This window comes from Sipha flava, unplaced genomic scaffold (genome assembly GCF_003268045.1).
Source record: "Sipha flava isolate LNK unplaced genomic scaffold, YSA_version1 169_pilon_pilon, whole genome shotgun sequence".
NCBI classification, from domain to species: domain Eukaryota; kingdom Metazoa; phylum Arthropoda; class Insecta; order Hemiptera; family Aphididae; genus Sipha; species Sipha flava.
Window position 1 is genome coordinate 27,715 of NW_020271881.1, and position 22,376 is coordinate 50,090.

The 22,376-nt window shown below is 25.9% G+C and overlaps 4 protein-coding genes across 6 annotated transcripts in view; 3 read left to right on the top strand and 1 right to left on the bottom strand.

Annotated features, from left to right (window-relative positions):
* The window catches only part of LOC112679849 (piggyBac transposable element-derived protein 3-like), an 8,715-nt gene extending 5,521 nt beyond the window's left edge, over positions 1 to 3,194 (top strand). Inside the window, exons 2-3 of the mRNA XM_025549782.1 lie at positions 1,676 to 2,568; positions 2,646 to 3,194. Coding sequence (XP_025405567.1) covers positions 1,676 to 2,568; positions 2,646 to 3,194 — 1,442 coding nt within the window. The remainder of the gene's footprint in view (positions 1 to 1,675; positions 2,569 to 2,645) is intronic.
* A 998-nt stretch (positions 3,195 to 4,192) lies between these two features.
* Positions 4,193 to 5,121, bottom strand: LOC112679850. The gene is made up of 2 exons (XM_025549783.1): positions 5,100 to 5,121; positions 4,193 to 4,863 (listed from the first exon to the last, which is right to left on the bottom strand). Exons 1-2 carry the CDS (start codon positions 5,119 to 5,121, stop codon positions 4,238 to 4,240), a joined length of 648 nt encoding a protein of 215 aa, XP_025405568.1. The 3' UTR covers positions 4,193 to 4,237.
* Positions 5,122 to 5,370: 249 nt separating this feature from the next.
* On the top strand, positions 5,371 to 5,903 carry LOC112679851 (protein ALP1-like). Its single transcript, XM_025549784.1, has 2 exons — positions 5,371 to 5,835; positions 5,889 to 5,903. The coding sequence occupies exons 1-2, from the start codon at positions 5,371 to 5,373 to the stop codon at positions 5,901 to 5,903; spliced, it is 480 nt and encodes a 159-aa protein (XP_025405569.1).
* A 3,763-nt stretch (positions 5,904 to 9,666) lies between these two features.
* Positions 9,667 to 17,043, top strand: LOC112679838. Of its 3 annotated transcripts, none has more exons than XM_025549763.1 (6): positions 9,667 to 9,768; positions 12,404 to 12,463; positions 12,541 to 12,636; positions 14,454 to 14,541; positions 14,595 to 14,681; positions 16,870 to 17,043. In XM_025549763.1, the coding sequence occupies exons 1-6, from the start codon at positions 9,722 to 9,724 to the stop codon at positions 16,978 to 16,980; spliced, it is 489 nt and encodes a 162-aa protein (XP_025405548.1). In that variant the 5' UTR covers positions 9,667 to 9,721; the 3' UTR covers positions 16,981 to 17,043. The 3 variants fall into 3 exon arrangements, with proteins under 3 accessions (XP_025405548.1, XP_025405549.1, XP_025405547.1); XM_025549764.1 differs by lacking the exon at positions 9,667 to 9,768 and adding an exon at positions 10,574 to 10,589; XM_025549762.1 differs by lacking the exon at positions 9,667 to 9,768 and adding an exon at positions 10,783 to 10,802.
* The last annotated feature ends 5,333 nt before the right edge of the window (positions 17,044 to 22,376 follow it).

Below are 22,376 nucleotides of genomic sequence, written 5' to 3' on the forward strand. Positions count from 1 at the left end.
ATAGGGTTTCTTTATATTTTCATAAACACCTTTAAAAACACTAAATTATCGTATTTTCTTGTACGATAGTTGATTAAGTATCGTACATCGTACAATGGCAATAATAATCGTACAAATACGATAATTATCGTACACCTGGCAACACTGTCAAGCGGTCACATGTTGCGAGTGCAACCGCAAGTAGAGTAGAGTTGTGGAGGGGGTAGCTATTTGTCGTTAGTAAATAGAACGGGTCTCTATTCACTCGCACTCTCGGTTTTACTAATACTAAGCACTATTCACTTCTGTTCACACGTGTGATAAAAGTGCGAGCGACAAGTACTAATGACAAGTACTACGCATCGTGTAAGCCCGGCATAATGTAATAGCGGCGACATTTAATGAGTTAACTATAACTACGCGGGTAATATCGCGATTACACCGCACGGCGCACAGCAGACGTCTGTAGGTCTGTATGGTAAACCCAGTTTTCTTATCGTAGCCCAGGCCGTTTATAAATAATACCGATAATGAAAACAGTACAATATAGTTAATAATAGAAATATTAGGAATGAAACCATATTATTTGTTGTTCCCACACGTCAACAATTTTATAGATTTGGCTTATTTCGTCTACGGTATTCAGTATTCACTGAATCCACTTTTATTCGATCACTATTTTGCGATCGCCATCCGTGTCCGTTGTTCTTGTTGTTTTAATTTACCTACTTTGTTGTTTGTCGTCATTCATCGGTAACTCATCAATTTTATGTATTTTGACGTTCAATTTTAACTATTAATACAATTTACAAGCAATATTGGTAAGTAAGATAATATACTAAGTACTTTAATTAATATATAGTATTAAATATTACGAGGATTGTTTATTGGTGCCCGATCATAATTAACATATATAATTAAGTATTTATTAAATAAAATTATATATATATATACCTATTCTTAATTCTTATAATAGTACAAGAAGCGTAATACATGACAAATCTGTACATGACTTGGTAAATATTATATTTGTGGACACTGTTTATGAAAGTAATTGTGTGGATACAGATTAATTCGGTAATAATATTATATCATAATAACATATTATATTTAACCCTTTCAGACCCCAAGGTCACTTTTGTGACCCAATGTTTCATTCTTCAATTAAAAATAAATTATTAGTGTACAGCAAACGCTCTGTATGCATAACGATGTATAAAATTCCATAGAATTCACTTATCTAATTATTATCATCTTATTGACTTTATTTTAGTGTATTTCTGTATATTTATAAGAAAAAATAATGGGAAATAATTGTTCATGTGTTATTTTCATTTTTGATTTATAAATACAAAATTAATAATATCAGCGAGTTGTACAATTAATTCTTAGAAGAATATTAACTACGTAATCTAAAAATATCGCTTTTACTCTTACATTTCTATTATATCAAATGATATGATTGTTTGAATTTTGGATCGCATTTGTGACCCACCGGTCTGTGTGTCATGTTGCGTTTGTTTTCACTGATATTTATTTCATTTATCAAACGGATTGTGCTGTTATCCTAACGCATTTCTATACTCTGCGGTACCGTACGTAAACTAATTAGTATAATTTTTTATATTTTATTTTATGAATAAGTTTATATTAAAAAAAAAAGTGTCTCGTAAGTTATTAAAATGTCATATTTTAGAATTATTATCGGACGGTTATAATTCTGATATTGGGAGTATAGATAATGAGGATGAATTTTTTCCCGATGATGAATTTCAGGATTTATTAAATGAATTTGAAAATGAGGATGTTTTTTGTGACTTGCCAAACGTCTCTGATAGTAATAATACTACTTTTAATGAATATACGCTGGAAAATAACTTTCCAATTACTAATAAGCAAAATATAAAATGGTTAAATGAACCTTTCCAAAGTTTGACATTAAAATTAGATGAATTAGAAAATGAAGTTCATCCTACATCTATGCCTTCACCAATAGATTATTTTAATCAGTATTTTCAAGAGGATTTTTTTGATAATATAGCATTTAATACCACGTTATATACGGTTCAAAATGGAATACAATTCCAGCCTACAAATGGCATGGAAATAAAATCACTTATAGCGATACACATAATAATGGGTTCATTAAAATTTCCACGTGTAAGGATGTACTGGGAAGAGATATTTAAAATTAATATTGTAGCAAATACTATGACTCGGGATAGTTTTTTTCAGCTGAGATCAAATTTACATATAATTGATAATAACAGTATCTCAAGTAACAATAAAGATAAATTTATAAAAGTTCGGCCTTTGTATGATACAATAAAAAAAAAGTGTAATAGTTTAGTAAAGGAACAAAACTTAAGCGTCGATGAGCAAATGGTGCCATTCAAGGGTACCCTTTCTGTTAAACAATATATGAAAGGTAAGCCTTGTCCTTGGGGTATAAAAATATATCTACTTGCTGGACAAAGTGGTACAGTTTATGATTTTATATTGTATCAAGGTGCATCTACTGAAATTAATTCTGATTTACAAAAACAATTTGGTGTTGGTGGTGCGATTGTATTGCAATTAACACAAGGAGTAAAAAAAAATTCACATTTCTTATACTTCGATAATTTTTTTTCTTCATATCCATTATTTGAACGACTATATCATAGAGGAATTATGCGGCTGGAACTATAAGAACAAATCGTTTTGCTAATCCACCTCTTTTGGCAGATAAAATAACGGCAAAAATTGGACGTGGAACATCGTACGAAATAAAATCTAAAAAAAACAATAACTTTTCTTTGGGCATATTAAAATGGTACGATAATAAACCAGTTAATATGGCATCTAATTTTATTACATCTGGTGAAGTTGAAATTATAAAACGTTGGGACAAAAAAAATAAATCATATGTTGAAATAGAAAGACCGGAAATTATAACTTTATATAATAAATCAATGGGTGGCGTTGATAAAATCGATCAACTTATAAGTACATATAGAACATTTATAAAATCAAAAAAATGGACATTACGGCTCATAGTACATGCTTTTGATTTGGTAGTGGCTAATTGTTGGACTCAATATATAAAAGATGCAAAATATTTAAACATCCAAAAAAATAAAATCTTAGATTTGTTACATTTTCGGTTACAGTTAGCTAATGAAATACAAAATTGCCGTAAAATAATAACTCCAAAAAAGAAAAGGCAGACCTAGTAATATTTCTACAGATAGGAATACAAGATGTTCATCAAATTTTGAAAATGTATGCTCACAAATGTCACCACAAGCAAATAAAAAATTAAGAACTGACAGTCCTATACCTCCCGATGCAGTTAGATACGACACAATAGATCATTTGCCTGGTGTTGATAAATTGAAAAATCCTACTAAATGCAAGCATGCAAAATGTTCACGAAAACATCGAACACACATTTTTTGCGAAAAATGTAAAGTACATTTGTGTTTGGCTTCAGGAAGAAATTGTTTTGCTGATTTTCATATTATGAAGTAAAGACGAATATATACATTAAAATTATTCAAGAAGAGGATTTTATTTAAATTATAAAAGTTTTACGTTTATTTTATTATTTTTATATTAAGGTTTTAAAAATTGGTTTTTTACTGTTAATTATTTAAATAGTTTTTATTTATTTTATTAGAATTAAGAATGTTAAGTGGCAGTTATCGAAAAAGAATAATCGATTTTTCAATAAATATAATAAAATAAAAATAATGTACCTGCAACATTTGTATACGATATTTTATTCCGTACAAGCCGATGGGTCACTAATGTGACCCTACTTGTTTTCTTGGTAAAAAAAATTAAAACCACCTAAAAATTGGTGAACATTATTTTTTTAACCTATTTATACAATTGATGAAAAAAAATTTTTTTTTTTTAATAAAAAAAACTCAGGTCTGAAAGGGTTAAAAAACTTAGAATTATTGCAGTCTATAATTTGTTAATTTATTATTATTTTAATCAGTTTTCATTGGACATTGTTACCTAGTATTTATAATCAATGCTAGTACATATTGATACAAATATTCATTGTTTCTGTTTTAATATGGGTATACCTATAAACATCCATTGTAATTCAATATAATTTTTTATATTTGGTTTAATTATGTGCATACTAATATTTTTTTTTTTAATTTTTATTAGATATTTGTCTGCTAATTAGATAAAATTGTGAATAGATTTAATGAGCGTGCGACGAAGGACGTATGTTGTCGCGAAAGGGAGTGACGTCGCACTAAACGGGGCGTAGCAATTGTGTGGGATATGGTGTCATAAAAGTTGTTTTTTTCTTTTCTTGGTCTACAATCATTTGCATTTCATATTCTTGAACTATATAAAAAATTTTTGATTTCACTATGTTTAAATAGTATGGCGTAAATGATTTGAGTGTGGGTGAAAGGCCTGCTAAAAAAGCATCAACAGAATGGGTTTGTATAGTATTAGCTATATCATTTTCTCTTTTTTGCATTATATACTTCATTAAAGTACTCGAAGCCGATTCCGGAGTTTTGGTTGTACGTTTTTTTGTACATTTGCGAACTGCAGATTGATATTCTGGAGTTTTTGGTAATTGATCTTCACCATCTGTATTGCCACTAATATTAATTTCAATATTTTGAACTGTGCTAACATTTTCCACATCGTCCTCACTGTCATTACTAGAATTCTCTAAATCATCGTTATTCACATATTTTAAATTTCCTAAAGTATCCCTCTCTTGTAAATGAGGCTTTAAAAACTGAAGCTGATCATCATATTTATATTTTTTAATTTTTTTAAATGCTTGACCATTTGTTGTTTTTTTAATAGATTTTCGATAGTTATCCCTAATGCTATTCCAGCGAGTTTTGCATATTTTTCCTAAAAAAAGAGATTAAATATCAATTTATATAAAAATTTAAAAAAATATATTTATTTTATAATCCACTGTTTAAAATTAATTTTTTTTCATTAGATTTTAATTTGATAAATGTTGTCAAAAATCGAAAAAAAAATTGTACCTATTTATTTTTAAAATTTTTTTGACTGTTATTGTAAAAACATATCAGAAGCCTTGTATTAAAGTTTTAGGTTGAAGAAAATCGAAGTAGTTTTACTGCCCCAAACGGACGATGACATACAAAAATTAAAAAATTAAAATAAAAAAAACATTATTGTAAATTGAATACATTCATCGCTTCCTCAGAATCTAATATAAGTATAATATATTTATAATTATAAAAAATGTTTGTTTTTTTATTTAGGTTTTTAGCGACAGGAGATTCGTTTAAGACAATTTCCTTCAGTTACCGCCTAGGTCACGCAACAGTTTATAAAATAGTAATTGACACTTGTCAAAGTATAGTAAAAAAATTGATGACTGAAGTTATGCCTCAACCAACTGAAGAACGATGGAAACAAATCTCCAATGATTTTTGGAACGTTTGGAATTTTCCTAACTGTTTAGGAGCGCTAGACGGCAATCATGTCACTATCCAAGCTCCAGCAAATTCTGGATCTAATTTTTTTAACTACAAAAAAACGTTTTCAGTTGTTTTGCTAGCATTAGTGGATGCAAATTACAATTTTATAGCAGTAGATGTGGGTGCTTACGGTAAAAACAGCGATGGTGGTATATTGGCACATTCTAATTTAGGAAAATCATTAGAAAATGGTTCATTAAATATTCCTAATGATGAAATTCTACCAAATACCAATATTTCTGCACCGTACGTTATACTAGGCGACGAAGCGTTTCCACTGAAAACGTACTTAATGAGACCGTATCCTGGGAAGCAACTTGACGACTTGTCCAAACGAATTTATAACTATCGTGTTTGTAGAACGCGGAGAGTAGTCGAAAATTGTTTTGGAATTCTAGTACAAAAATTTCGTATTTTTAACAGAAGGATACAGTCTAAACCAGAAAATGTGGACTATATTATTTTAGCAACTTGCGTTCTTCATAACTATATAAAAAAATACAGCAATTGTACCAATGAAGTTTTTCAAAATATAAATGAACCCGTTTCAAATATTACTCTAAATAATATACCTATGCAAGGCGGTGGAGCTGGACGGGCAGCGTTTGCAACACGAGAATTATATAAAGATTTTTTTTATTCTCCAGCAGGGTCTGTACCGTGGCAAAATGAAAAAATTAACAACATAAAAACGCATCTATTATTAGGTACTTACTACTATTTAATTTTACTGTGTATTACGTCTTAATATAGGTACTTATTATTATATTAATTCAGCAAAAATAATAATTATAAGTTATTTTTTAACAGTTGTGTTTTTTAAAATTTAATAAATTAAAGTTTTTTATGTAAATGACATACTATTGTCATTAGCGACTAGCAGTTGTTCATTTCAAATGTGTACCTATATCAATTATTAAAATATAATCTTGAATATGTAATTGAATAAACGACGTTCTCGAGTACTAATAGGCGAAGGCATATCTATAAATGATTTAACCATTAAACTTGTTGATGGAGAACATTCATAAGTCAAAATTGGCGAAGACGGTGATGTATATAATGTAGCCGGAAGATGAGGAGATTCAATAGGTGTTCTGGAATTTTTTTTTGTACACTGTGGTTGGTATTATAACGTGTAAATTTAGTGACTTGGGGTATTCAAATTCGTTTAATGATGAAGTTGGAATGTATTGCTCCACATCAGTTGATAATTCAGCAAAATCATATTTTATTGGAATAACATTTTGTTTTAATCTTTGTTGTATTTCAATATTATTAAAATCCGTAGGTTTAAAATGTAAATTACATACATAGCGATTATTAAGTTGTTCCAACGTTAAATCCGCCAATTTAATATTCCCTACAGATAAAATAGTATTGAAGTTAATATTTTGGGGAGCAATTAAAGTAAGAAAAATTGCAATTTGGCATATTGGTGTACTAGGATGTTTGTCTGTGATATTTTATTTATTTATTTTATATCTAAAAACATTTAATAGTTAATCGTTATTCTACGCTGGAATTTTTAAATTTTTACTAGACTTAGACGCCCATCAATATTTTTTAATTGACTTACACTCATTTTATTTATAATTATCGCAAATAAAACTTAAGGACGATCTTATATTAAATTTTTAATTCTAATCTATGAATACAAAAAAATGTATACTTTTTGTACTACAAAATAATTTGCAAATATTTGTGATTTTAACGAATTTTCTCAATATTTAAATTGTGCCTATGTAATTTGATAAATTTCGAATCGCTTATAGATTAACTACTATAAAACCATCTACTAAATTTTCAAGTATTTTGACTCAGCTAAAATTTTTTTATCGACATTTATAAAAAAAAACCAAAAAAAGTCGAATATTTCAAATGCCTACAAATAGCTAAAAAATTAACGAAAAATTTTGAAAAAAATCATGTGCACTTTAAAAAACTTGTGAAAGTTTCACTACAAACTTTCTACGAACTTATAATTTTTGAATAAAAACCAATATCAAAAATCGTTTGAGGCTAAATCGTTGTTTGTTTTATGTGATTTCGTAAAAATGTAAATTTTAAAGACTTATACAAATGTTTGGTTTTATTACTGTCAAGTTTTTTTTATAAATATTTGAAGAAAAGCTTACGGAAAACCTTGTACAACATTTATAAACTTTAGATATAAATACTTAAAATTTTATGAAGTTTCAACTACAAAATTAGTTCAAATTTTTGGTATTTTAACAAATTTCGTAAAAATTTGAAATTTCGACGCTTATAAAAAAAATGAGCACTATTACTGCTCCAAATCTTATCCTCAGACACAAAGATAAAAAGGAAAAAAGAAAAAAATTAGACACACATCATTGTAAAAACAATACATTCATCACTCCGTTCAAAATCTAAAATGACGTATAAAATAAAAATTCATACAATTTAATGTATTAATTTTTAAATTTTTAAAAAGAATAATTATTAAATGTTTAAATACGATTTTATTCAACTAACCTGATTGCTTAACTCATTCTTTTGCCTGCTCTTTATTTTTGGAAAACGGAATAAATTGATATTTTTATCATTTCGTTTACTTTTACCACAGTTATGTAACATACATTTATTGCCTTTTGTAGCCATGATAATATTAAAAAAAAAAAAAAAAAATGGTGAATTAATCGTGTCATTGCGGCTCGTGCAGACTGCAGAAGAGCTGAGTTGTTAATGTTGCAATAATGATAATAATGCAATGTAATAATAATTTAATTATGTCAAATAATTGTGTTTGTGTTAAATGATATTTACGTTATATTTTTTTTTACAATAGATATTAAAATAGATTTTTGTCCACAGCGTTAACACAATATAATTAATGAGTGTTGACGATTATTAATATTTCATTATTCATTTACTCCGTATCGTAATTTATTTTTAGTATAAATCGGCCGATCATATTCCGCCGTTAAATATGATATCTAATCGATATCCGTACATCTTCCCTGATCATTTGATTATTATTGTAAATTATTTTTCGATATTACAAGTGAGTGTGTTATCTATTGAGACGTTGTGATATTAATTTACGTTTCCATATCACCTATACCCGTGGGCTATCTATAGTATTTAATCTATTGTCGCGTCCTGCGTAGTCACACATGAACACTTACATAATAAGGGAGTTCCTGTGAACACATCTATGGATGGTTACACATATTCTATTTACAATTACTTAGCTAATCAAAACTGCACATAATTATTTAGTTAATCAAAACCACAACCGTGGACAAGTTAGATTATTAAATTTTATTATTAAATTAAAATAAGTAATAAGAGCGACAGTAACCATATCCTGTATCTGTACGTCACTGAATATGAGCCGGTTGAGAGATAATTCACAGGAAATTATATTATTTTATTATCAGTTTTCATAGACACACACACACATTTAAGATTTACACACACACTTGCATATATCAGATATAAAAGGGACCCGAAAACAAGGGCAAATCATACGAGTTTTGGCTATGCTGCACTGAGCACCTTCACGTCAGTGTATGTCATGGTCTGGACCTCGAAATATTTCAAACTATTTTTATAAGTTATAATTGTTAGGACTTAGAATAATTTCTAGTCTAAATTATTTGGACTTGGAATATTTACAAATTGTTGCTCTTAGAATAATTTTATCAGTTTAATAAATGAAATTATTATAAAGTGTCTTAATTATTCTTCACTACACCTACATCCAAGCGTTGACTAAGATATTAGTACTGAAATTACGGATCAAACGGTTGGCACGTAACACTATGGTTATAATAATTATAAACTTATATACTTAAATAATACCATAATAATGATTATATTTATATTGTATTGTTATTTATTTATTGTAGTTGTCTATTATGGTTTATAACTTATATGTCAAGTAGTTAAGTCAAAAAAATTAATTAAATATCGTCCAAAATCGTTGTTGCAAATTTAAATATTCTATTCTGCATTGATAATGATAACATTAATAACAAAATAGGTGATAGCTAATGGGTCTTGGTAAGACAAAACATTTTCATAACATAACAAATTACTAACAGCGCAACCTATTGACATGGCTCTTACATTACTACAATTCTGGCTCCCATTTCACTTTATAAAACGTTAATGATTTTTCTTATCGCTTGGACTATCTATGTATATTTAATCAATGGTAATACCTATTTGTGGTTATCGTAATTGTAATCGCTCGGTGTTAATTGTCCGTGTTCTAAAAATATCGGATGCGAAAAGTCCAATATCAACAAAATCGCCGGTGTCAATTGTCCAAGTACCATTTATACTATACATTTTATGTTGTATAAAAAATACTAAATGTCTAAATGCATGATTTAAATTATATAAGTTTCCTTATTTATTAAAAATAAATAAAGTTGTTTTAATTAATAGGTATGTTTAATTAATCAGAAAATGATAATAATCATTTTTAAGTTATTAACTCATGAAATATTGATAAAACATAATAATAATATGTATTATTCTTGTAAAAATATAATTTGTGTAATTTAGTAGAGAGCTTAATAATATAATTTAATTGTATCATAAATGAAGCTATAAATGAATATTAAATCTATTATTTATTTAATTTATTTATTATTATATGTATATGAATCTTCCTAATACCTACTAAGCTAAAATAATTAAAAACTATTGTCTCTTCTAATTAATGTGTATATATATGTATACTTCATTACATTATTAATAATAACAATAATAACTTATTATATATTTTTATACCTATTATTATACCTACCTACATTGTTACAATATACATTTTTATGTATAACAAAAAATAAGAAAATTTATTAAATGTATTAATTTATTTTAATATCTATCTACGAGTATAGTAAAACATATTTACAATTTGCATATTATTATTTAATTACATACATATTATTACAACAATAATTATTTCAGTTGATAAGATCAAAACATTTTATTGAAATGATTATTAGAATTGACAACAAACTTCTTATGATTTGTTTATCAAAAATTTGATTGTACCTATTAGTGAAATATTTTATTGTATTGATTAGATAGTTTGTTAAAATAATGTTATCCAAGACCATATAATATTATCAAATTAATAATGTAAGTTTAATCAAAGTGAAAATGTGTTTTGTCATTTTTAAAAATTATTATGAATTGATAATTTAATTTTGTTAGTTGGACAAATCTGTTTATAAGCTGAATAGTAACAAATATTTTGTTGGTCAAATTCATATTTTTATCAATGTTACTTAAGTTATTTTTCAGTGAAATCACACACAATGGAATATTAAATTATCTATATATTAAAATGATGTAACTATGTTTAATAATTATACTTTATTATGAAAATGAATTACATTATTATCTTTCTTGAGTTCACAAACATAAACATAACATTAAAAAATTAAAATAATTAAAAATAACCAAATAAAAAGATAAATTATCAATTATCTTTGTGTTCATCCACAAAAAATAAATTTTAGATACAGATATTTTATAAAAATCATAGATGTCTATATTATTTGAAAATTTGTGTAAAATGCCACCTAGTAATAAGTAATTGGGGTTTAATAGTTTCGAAATTTATCGTACATACAATATTAATGTACAGTATTAAATAATGCCATCTCTATAGTCCAGGGATTCCCAACCTTTTTTACTTAACGGCACACTTGGTCATTTTAAAAATTTCCACAGCACACTTAAATAAATAATAATGAATATACATAATATCATAATTATATATAATGTTCTATAAAATAATTATATTAATATAATATATATAACAAATTTAATTTGACATTCGAGACTGGTGTTTTTTACATAATTCCTCTATTACAGGTGAAACAGTTGAAACAATACAAACTGTTAAAGGATAATCAATGTCACCATTCCACGTAAATTCAAAACATAAATAATTATCAATATATTTACGTTTAATTTTTAAATTTAAACTTTTATCACTTATTAAAGCTGATTGTTAAATATTAATTTAAATATTTAAATTGTTGTCATTTGCACTAACATCACTGTCATCTGTTAATTTATGCTTTTTTAAAAATCTATCCATTTTTAAATTTAACTTACAATATTTCTTGATCAAAATACCTATACAGTATAATGCGTAACAATTGCACGTGCTCAATTTTCATTATAATGAGCACCGGCTATGTTTTCATGTAGTAATTTTAGTATGTGGTAAAAATCAACGCAACTGCTTGTAATACCCGTATCGGGTAGTATAGGATCCCATATAATATTATAGCTGTTTTATCAGGACATTTTATCATTTTTTATTTTCAAGAGAATTTTGAAGTCAATGCTATCATAAATATAAATTATAATTTTGATTATCATATTTAGTTATGCTTAAAAAATTATAAAATTACAAAAATTATACGGCACACCTGAATAATTTCGCGGCACAGCGGTTGGGAATCCCTGCTATAATCTATAATTTTATTCTAACACTATAATTTAAGAGGGCATCGTCCATAATATGCTGAACAATTTTTCTTACATCACATTCATATAAGTTACCGAAATTTGACATCCTTTAGGGAAAACTTTATCAGTGTCAAAACGTTTTTAATATTTCGATAATATAAACACAATTAATTTATCGGTTTAAGAACATTAGGTTTTTTTTTTATCAAGAAAATTGAAATATTAAAACACAAATAAAATTCTTAGCAATGTGATATTAAATTTTTATAACTAAAGTAAATATACTCAGGTAAATATTATATTTTTATTATGATACGTGATGTTATCAAAATTCAAAGACATCTGATAAGTAATAATAATACTAAATGGTTTTTATCAATCGATATAAAGATAAGCATTAAAATTATTTCTCTTAAAATTGTGTATTCCTATGATGAACTATTTCTTTAAATATTTTGCATATTTAGTAACATGGATGAACTGAACAGTGTAAAAAACATTGAATGTAACAATAGAACACAATCGAAGTAATTATCGTTCACAGTATTTTGATGTTTAAAATATTACTTTACCGTTTGTACTAATAACATTTTCTTGTAAATAGTCTAGACATCAAACCTGGATTGTTAATAATCAATTCTTATGTAAATCAATTCAATCCTGATTTGAAAGCTGAACAGTTAGAAATCAAGGAAGTCGTGTAAGTAGATATAAAATTGTTGTATAAATTATGTAATACAATCCATTTTCTCAATGTATTTATGAAGGTATATATAGTCTTCAGATTAAGAGTGCCCAAACTCGCGCATGTCTACCGAGAAGCCGATAACGGTCGGACACCCGTTGATATCTAGACACTCTATGATTCGTTGCCATTGTTCGACCGCCGTCGTAGTTTATCAAAGTCGGTGACTGCCTCCTTGTATACAGATTATTATTAAAAAAAAAAACCTTGTTTAAAATAGAACTATAGCATGGTATTATGAAAAGAGTGTGGTAATACTGTTCATTACGTATAACAGCGTTGTAATGCGTCAGCATACTACTACGTTCCTGGTGGGAAAGACACATGCACAGTAAAAGCCAGTTTTCGTCCAAATGACTGGGCACTTTTATTCTGAATAGACTATTGTAACATTCAATTATTCATATACATACTTAGATATTAGTAACTCGACAAAAATTTTTTAGCTTATTGTGTAGGCATGATGAAAGAATACTATTGTTTTATATTAATTATTATCAGTAAAAAATAATTTATAGTTAGATATTTAATGATAATCTCAATAAACTAAATTCAAAGGAAGATAAAAATTAATATGATTAATGTATTTTTCGAATTACATAACTCAAATTTTTTAAAAATACAGATTCAAGTTAGCTATTATTATACGCTAATTGATTAACTAAAATTACAATTAGAAGATTATATTTTGAAACTCAATTTTTATACATTTATTAATTACAAATTTATTAAAATATTATATTTTAATACTCAATATTTGTATAATTCTTACAATTTAGAAAATAATTTGAAATAGGAGTTTGATTAGTAAGAAAATTACTAGATATTAATCTTCATCTACGTCTAACTCAGATTTAGAAATTGGTTGCAATGCATTTATAGTTTTAATCACTTGATACTCTAGTATAATAGTAATACTTTGGTATGTACATTAGCATCTATTTCAGTAAATGTATGAAATGTAATTTTTGGTTATAATTTATTGTGATAACTTTCCAATCAGAACATCCTTCACCTTCTACATGAGTACATTTCTTTTTCCTTTCACAAATATTTGTAAAACAAATTTTTTAAAATATTTTTAGCAGTTATTAATGTAATTGAGTTACGTTTAAGAAGCATAACTATAAATTGTACTCATACATGCTACACTACAAATATATATGGTAACAATAGTGATAGTTTCATTTAAACATTTATGATTTAAAACGGTTATTCTAATGATAAAATTTAAGATAAATTTATTATAACTGACTAAGTTATTTATGCTATTTTTAAATTTGACTTATTGTGATAAATATTTCATTTAGTATATAGGAATTTCATAGGGACAGAAAAATAATTTAAGTTATCGAAATTTGACTGTACTTAGAACAAATTTAGAAATATTATATTAAAACATTTATACTATTATTATATTTTCCTAAACATTTTAAATTTGTAATCATCATATTTATAATAAGATATTACATATTTATCCATTTATAAAATATTGTATACATTCTATCGAAGTACAGTGTATTTAATATACATATTTTTAATGAATAAAATTTAAATTGTTTACTATTATAACTAAGAACTAAAAATCAATGGTACATTAATCAGAACCAACTTTTTAATTTTATAAACTATTTAAAAACAAATTTATTGTTATTAAATAGTCAATAGTATATTGTATTTTAGAATTTATTTCAATTTATCTAATTTTATAAATGTTTATCATTATTAAAAAACTGTTACTTGGTTTTTATACTAACTTTTTATTGTTCTAGTGATAAACAAAATTCTTTAATAAGTTCTATGCTTAAAGAAAATGAAGAATTGTCTAACTTGTTGAATGAATCTGAAGTTCAAGACATGGTAAAATAGTATAATAAGTTAAGTAAATTCTACTATAGTTTATTAATTTTCAGTTCACATCTATAAAACATTGCCATGGGCAGTTGATTGAATTAAAAAAGAAGCTTATGTTCTTACACAAGAAAACTATATCATTAGAAGTAAGAATTAATGTTATTATTCTCCTTAAATTATTTCATAATTATATAGTGCATACATTTAAGTATATATATATTTAAAATATTTTTATATTTTTATAAAATATAAATAGTTTAAAAAGATCTATTTACATACTATTAAATAAATAATATATAAGATACTTTTGTATCTAATGTATCTGTACATTTTTTTGTTCGAAAAAATAGCAATAAATGTTATTTTTAATACATTTAGTTAAATGAAACATTATTTATAAAAATTATATATTAATTAAAAATATCATTCAAATTAAAAAATACTGAAGAAATTGTATTGTTTTAACTAAAATTGTATGTATATGTTCCAGCAATAATTTAGGCATTATATAAAATAATTAAAATTATTGAAATGTGTAGGCAAAGTATGAGAAATACACATTCCCTAGAGATTATATATTTAATGCCTTATCTTATCAAAGTTGAGTAATATATTATTGTTTTAATAAGAAAATGAATAAACCAATTTCTGCAATCTATATGAAAGTATACCACTTATGATAAAAAAACTAATTATAAATGTTTTTAATATGTACTTCAATAGCATCTACTAACATGTTGCAGATATTTAATCAATATTTTCCATAGTAATATAAAATGGTAATATTTTATACAAATATTGATGATTTTATTTTACGATGGTATTTATATTTTTAATTTTATGCCTTATTGATAACATTATAAAATTATTTTCAGTACTTAGTTTAACGTCAATAGGGAATTTCATTACATTTTTGTATAAATATATAACTACTATGTATTATAACTTTAAAAACATAAAACTTATAACAATAATTTTTTTTACTTACAAAAAAAAGATGCCAAAAATCTAAAAATTCACTATTAAGGCTTTCAGGTTTTTATAATTTTTTCAAAGTTATTTTTTTAATGCTTTGCCTAAATTATATATATTGCAAGTAATATACCTTTATAATTTTAAAATAACTATATTTTACATAAATTATTTATGACATATAGTATTAGACTTATGTTTAAGTATTATAATCGTATATTTAATTTCTTGAGTGAAATTGATGTTGAGTTTAAAAAGGTTGAAAAATATTACCAATGATGAAATATTTATTAGATTTTAGATGATAATTAGAAAAATTATTTATTTTATTTATGAAATAATGGGCACAAAATACAGAATAAATATGCAGTAATAATACAATGACACAAAAAACACAATATACAACTGAAGTGATTTTTTTAATATTTTATTATCATAGAATGAGAAAAATAAATCAAAATTTTTAATTTTGTTTATATGTATGTAGGAACATAATATATAATGATGAATCGAAACAATTAACTCAATCCATAAGATATTTAAAAAATGTTAGATTAATTTTATTATATAAACTAATCATGTTTTTAAAAATTATTTTTATATATCTGTATATATGAATTTCAACAAAAATTTTGTCAGAATTTCAAATCTTTATTATGTATTAAAATATAAAAAAGAAAATTTATACTATAATATATTGATTGTGAATATATATTATTTTTGGCAACTATTTTATTCTGAACAGTGTAAAAATATAAAAAATAGTTTTAAATTTGTTTCACATATAATTTAAAATGTAATACAATTACAAATCATATTTTATTTTTGTTAAAATGTATTTAATAATAATTTTAATTATATTATAGTGTTTCAAATACAAAATTATTTTAAATAATGAATTTTTGTTTCTAATAAAAAAGTATTAACATAGTTATTCAATTTATTTTACTCTATTGTTTATCTAATGATTTATTGATAATGAGTAGTACATTTTAATTAAAATATAATGGATATATTATTATTAATTGTATACAAAAAACTATAATTTTCAATATCAATAATCATTTTTTATATCAATTTAATAAGTTATCACTGTGATATTTTTATTTTATTATCTTTTTTCTCATTTTAACTCTATTATTATATTTTAATTGATTATATTAAACATTTATTACATACAATACATTTTTTATAGGATATGTTATTATGAATTATTTTTTTGACTAAAACCTTAAATGTGTTGTGAAAATTAGTTTAATAATTATCATAATTATAATAATTATTATTAATTTTTAAAATGATTATTTATCTATTATTTTATTACAATATGTAAAATACTTATGTAAACATTTTGTGTTTTAGAGAAGAGCAAATGTACTGCGTGTTGCCAAACAAAGAGAAGCATTACAAAGAGAACATCTAAAAGAATCTATGTTAGTTCGTGAACAAGAACTTATTTCTAAACAATCATAAAATCAGTATGCACCTGTTATTTTTATGTCCCGCAAACAGAGTAAATTTATAACCAACTGAATATTTATTATTTGCATTATTTTTATTATTATAAAGATCTATTATTAACATTGTTTTATTTAAAATATAAGTTTAACACAATTGGATTATATATTGTTGATGTTGTAATATAAATTTAAAACAATAATTTGTAATGCTTAGATGTTAATTATATGACGTTAAGGTTACATTATTTCGTTTTCTGTTTATGATTAAATTTATTAAAAATATGTTTTTTTTTTTTAAGAATAATGGTATATGATTTACGTTTCTTCTCACATTATTCAATAAGTAATGAGCAATTGAAAAAAGACGCGTGATGTCATTGGGCCCTACTCATCATAATTGCCTATCTTATACGTGTAAAAGTTCTTCCATTCATATAATGATTTATAAACTAAAAACATTTTATTTTTGAAATTTAATTTGCGTATAACTGTGTGTGGTTGTATGTGTTTAAGACGATGCAAGTATCAAAATTTCAATATGACGTTTAGTTTTTCAAATCTTAAAAATCTTCAAAGAAACATTTTTGTTAAATGGCGCGTCATATCGAGCTGCGATCGAACTACAGGTCCGCCGATCACCATTATCCAATCTAGTTCTACATATTTACACACTAAACACGACATAGTACATACGTTCAACCAAATTTTAAAAATATAATGTAATAATATTTAATTATATAGTTATATATAAATAATAAATTTGAGTGTAGTGTATGAAATCCGTAGAATTTGATTAGATAGTTAGATATGGCGGTTGGCGGAATCGTTCGATCTCCGTTCGCCACAACGCACCGTATAACAAAAATTACTCTTTTAAGATTTCTAATATTTGAAAAACCTAACGTCATATTGAAATTCTGATACTTACATCGTCTTAAACACATACAACCACATACAGTTCTACGTAAATTAAATTTCAAAAATAAAATATTTAGGTAGCGTTGTGTGATGCGAGGAACTGATATGCGTATAAGATTACAATTACGATGAGTAGGGCCCAGTGACGCCACATGGCTATTATACATTTCTTAATGTCTCTTAGAATGATAATTTTTTTTAAATTGGATTTTCACTAAATCATTTCTTATAGGCGTAGCAACAATAATTTAACATTTAAAAAAAAAATGTAATGAATTTTTTTTGTATAGTGTGCTCTTTTAAGAATATTATAAATTCTTTTGGTAGTATTTTTTAGTGAGGAAACCTATGTATCCTCCCCCCCCCATACAAAATTAGGCTTCACAATAAATATAATTTAAAAACATAAAAATAAATATAATTGTATGAATGCTAATAATATACTTATTTCATATAGATAATAATGTAATAAGTAATAGATAGGTAATAAACAGAGCATTTTAAAATTTGGTAGTCCTGAAAAGGACTTTTTAAGTAGGTATGTCTAGTTATAAAACTATTTATTAACTAAATTAAACTATTATGTTTTGTTTATTAAATTTATACTCCTATCTTTTTGACTAGCATACATATGTATAATATCATCGTAAAATGATTCAGTTTTTTTAAGTTGATGAATCAAGGACTTTTCAATTGATAGTATTGAAAGAGAACTTAAACGAACTTGTGAAATACTATTTCGAGAACAGGTTTTAATTCTTTTGAGACATGAGAAACTTCTTTTATTTGATACAATAATTTATGATATGGTTAAAATAAGAATAAATAATTTATAAGCTTCAGGTAAAATGTCTTTCAATTCGTCTTGTTCAATAATCTTAACCATGTCATAAATGTGTAATAAATTTTGATACTTTATATCACTATACAAAACCTTCAATTCAACTTTTAAAGTATTAATATTTTAAAATAAATTAGAATAAGTTGATTTCAAATTATTTAAAGCATTTACAGAAAATCTACAAGAATATTCTTTAAATTTAGTTATATCAGCTAACTATATATCAAACAACTCTCTAAAATTCTTTTTATTTAATGAATCACTGCTTTCATCATGATCTCTAAGGCTGGGCGCACACCTAAAGAGAAAAACTGTTCCGAGCTGCGCGGAATATTTTGTTCTAAACAGCTCGGAATAAATTCCATTCATACTGATAAAACAGATCAGAACAAGACACAATAATTCTGGATTAATTTTTGTTATTAAACATCAGACGTCAAGATGAGCTCTGACAAAGACAACATCGTTGTGTTGCTTATGTGGCAATTTTTATTAAATAATGAAAGTAGTAAATAAAAACCGCAAAAATGTCGTCCCTGCACATAGTGTGTACAAATAGACAACATCTACGTATTTCAAAAAGTATAACGAACAAATTTCGATTTGATTGTAGGATAAAAATACGACTTTTGCACAATTTTGCGCCCCTTTGAGATTCGCGGAAATGGTGTAGGCACAGTTCACCATACCCTTACTTCACCACTGACTAGTCGTAAAATAAACAAGTGACTTTGGTTTTCGTATTTTGCTCAGAGCAAAAATAGAATCAGACGGATCAAGATCGAACATGTTTTGTTTTGTCTTGTCGTGTGTTGATGTTGACTGATTGGTGTGTACGCGTTAATTACTTTATACGTGTTCTTATGATATCCAAACAGCTCCGAGCTGATCCAAGCTGCTCAGAGTAGTTTTGCTCTATAAGTGTGCGCCCAGCCTAAATGCCAACTCTTGTTTTCCCAAAAATAAAACCAAATCGATTAAGTGCTCCATAAACGATTCAATCTTACATTTTCATCATATTTTTTTTTAAACAAATTACCATGTTCATGAACAATATCTAGTATAGTAAAACAATTTTTTCTAGGTTTTTTGATCTTAAATGATTATGAATATATTCTTTTGATGAATGATGTATTTGTATATCCCTAGATAATTTTTTAAAATCATAATATCCAACAGTATTCCACGCAGACTAACAACATGACTACCACGTCTGTCACTGGATACATAACTCCAACAGTAATTAATTTAATATTTTTAATAAAAAGAACTGTAGCACTCATACATAAATTTTAACGAAGACGTCAGGACATAAAAGACTAATGATAAATATAAAATTATTATCAATAGATATTACAACGAACAACGGTTTAATTAGGATTGTCCCAAGTCCCGACTGTAACAATAACAACTTTACTAATAATGTGTTTTTACGTTGAAATGTCGGCTGACCATAATTCCTGTATACCGCATCTATTTTTAGTTCATAAGGCAAAGTTAGTCGAGCCTAGAGATGATCTTTGCGCATGCGCAAATCTACTTATTTAATAGTCACGTGCATTCGTGTACATATGCTTGTGTATGTAATTCATGTACACAATTATACATACTCCGCGAGGCGAAACTCCGACGGTGCCTTCTAACGTCATCGGAACATTGCCGTCGGTTGAAACACCAGCGTTTGTCTATGTAATAATTATTTCATTCGTTTCTTATCTGTTTATCGCTATTTTTGGTAATAAACAATAAATGATCTTTATCACTGGCTTCATTTTATAAATTTTTTTTTTTTTTGCCAAACTTGTCAAAAAAGAATTTTTTCTCAAATAAAATCATAAAAACATTAAAATTAATATCGAAGTATATGCTATCGGTGGGCCAAAAATTATACTTTTTAAATATTTTTACTTAAAATTGTAGGTTAGGCGGCGCCTAACTTGCCTCACACCCAAAACTGCCACTGTATAATACTTAACAGATAAATAAACAAATAGAGCAACAAAATCTGAGAAATAATATAAAATAAAAATAAATTAACAATATTATGTCTAATTATATGTACATACATATTACCTATTTATTTATTATAAAACTTAAAATATTTTGATTAAATATTTTATTTATCACTTAATAAAGTTTAATACCTACATATAACTATTTGCATTAATATTCGTTTAAGCAGAGGCGGATTTATCTTTTTTATAGCTATAAGCACCAACAATATGCCGTCCCATTAATAGGTGAAGAAGTTATATCACCCCTTCCAAAATATGTACCTAATCTAAATATTAAATATATAAACGTATGTACCTACATCCATTTGTTTTATATTCGGTAAAAAAATCTGGGTTTCGATCAATGAGACGACAGATTCCGCAGGTCACTACATCGCACATGTCATTGTAGGACCGCTAGAATTTAATGGCCCTGGACACCTGTTTTTATTAAACTGTGCAGAACTAGAGAAATCAAATCACATTACAATCGCTAAATTATTTGATAATTCTATGCATATATTATGGCCTGAAGGTGTACGACATGATGATATTTTATTATTTCTAAGCGAAGCGGCACCATACATGGCTAAAGCGGGAAAATCGCTTAATACATTTTATATAAAAATGATTCACGTTACATGTATTGTTCACGCATTTCATCGAGTTGCTGAACAAATTAGAAGGCATTACTCAAAAGTTGATAAAATTATAGCAAACGTGAAGAAAGTATTTTTCAAGTCTCCATATCGCATTAATTGTTTTAAAGAAAAAGCACCACACCTATAACTCCCCCCACAACCAATCATAATAAGATGGGGAACCTGATTGAAAGCAACTATTTATTATTGCGATAATTACGAACTAATATGAGATATTATTACATCGTTTGATGAAAAGATTCTATTAGTGTTGAAAACTCTCAAAAGTACTTAAGTGATCCAGGCGTTGATTCAAATCTGGTATACATAAAATCAAACTTTGGATTTTTGCCCGTTGTAATCACTCGCCTCAAAGCAAAAAATATGCCTTTATCCGATGAAATTTAAATAATAGAAAATGCCTATTTAAAATTTCGCAAACTACAGGTTCAGTGGGGAAATTAGTGCAGCGAAAACTAGACGATGTTTTGGCAAAAAATAATGGCTATAAAATATTAAATATAATTTCAAAAATATTGAATGGAGAAATTACTTCAATGGATGACTTACCAGAAGACTTAAAAGCAAATGAATTATTATTTTTTAAATATGGACCGCTAACTTCCGCAGATGTAGAACGATCTTTCTCAACATATAAGTTAGCCGATAACCGACATTTGTTTCAAGTTGAAAATATAAGGAAATACCTTGTCGTTCAATGTAATAGTAAAGGTAGATAATACAACATTTAGTTAACTTAGTACATATTTGAGATAAAAATTAATTTTACAAAATACATTTTTATATTTCCAGATGAAGGAAATGAAAACGATCAGAGGAAACAAAAAGATCAAGAAGACAACGAAGAGTTTTTAAATACTTTTTAATGAACCAACCATAATGTAATTTTTACTAATTTTTTTAGAGCATATTTTAAGTGCATATTTTTTGATTTTTAAGTACTAGAAGTCCTCAGCCCTAGTCATAAGATAACTTTTAATGCTTATTAAGTATA

Excerpts from the sequence above, each read along its gene's own strand:
- LOC112679850 (XM_025549783.1), bottom strand. The coding sequence starts at position 5,121 with ATGTCATCGTCCGTTTGGGGCA. Across the intron at positions 4,864-5,099 it reads GTCATCGTCCGTTTGGGGCA|GAAAAATATGCAAAACTCGC; the intron begins GTAAAACTACTT and ends CTCTTTTTTTAG.
- LOC112679851 (XM_025549784.1), top strand. The coding sequence starts at position 5,371 with ATGCCTCAACCAACTGAAGAACGATGGAAACAAATCTCCAATGATTTT.
- LOC112679838 (XM_025549763.1), top strand. The coding sequence starts at position 9,722 with ATGCGAAAAGTCCAATATCAACAAAATCGCCGGTGTCAATTGTCCAA. Across the intron at positions 9,769-12,403 it reads CGCCGGTGTCAATTGTCCAA|TAACATGGATGAACTGAACA; the intron begins GTACCATTTATA and ends TTGCATATTTAG. Across the intron at positions 14,682-16,869 it reads AGAAAACTATATCATTAGAA|AGAAGAGCAAATGTACTGCG; the intron begins GTAAGAATTAAT and ends TTTGTGTTTTAG.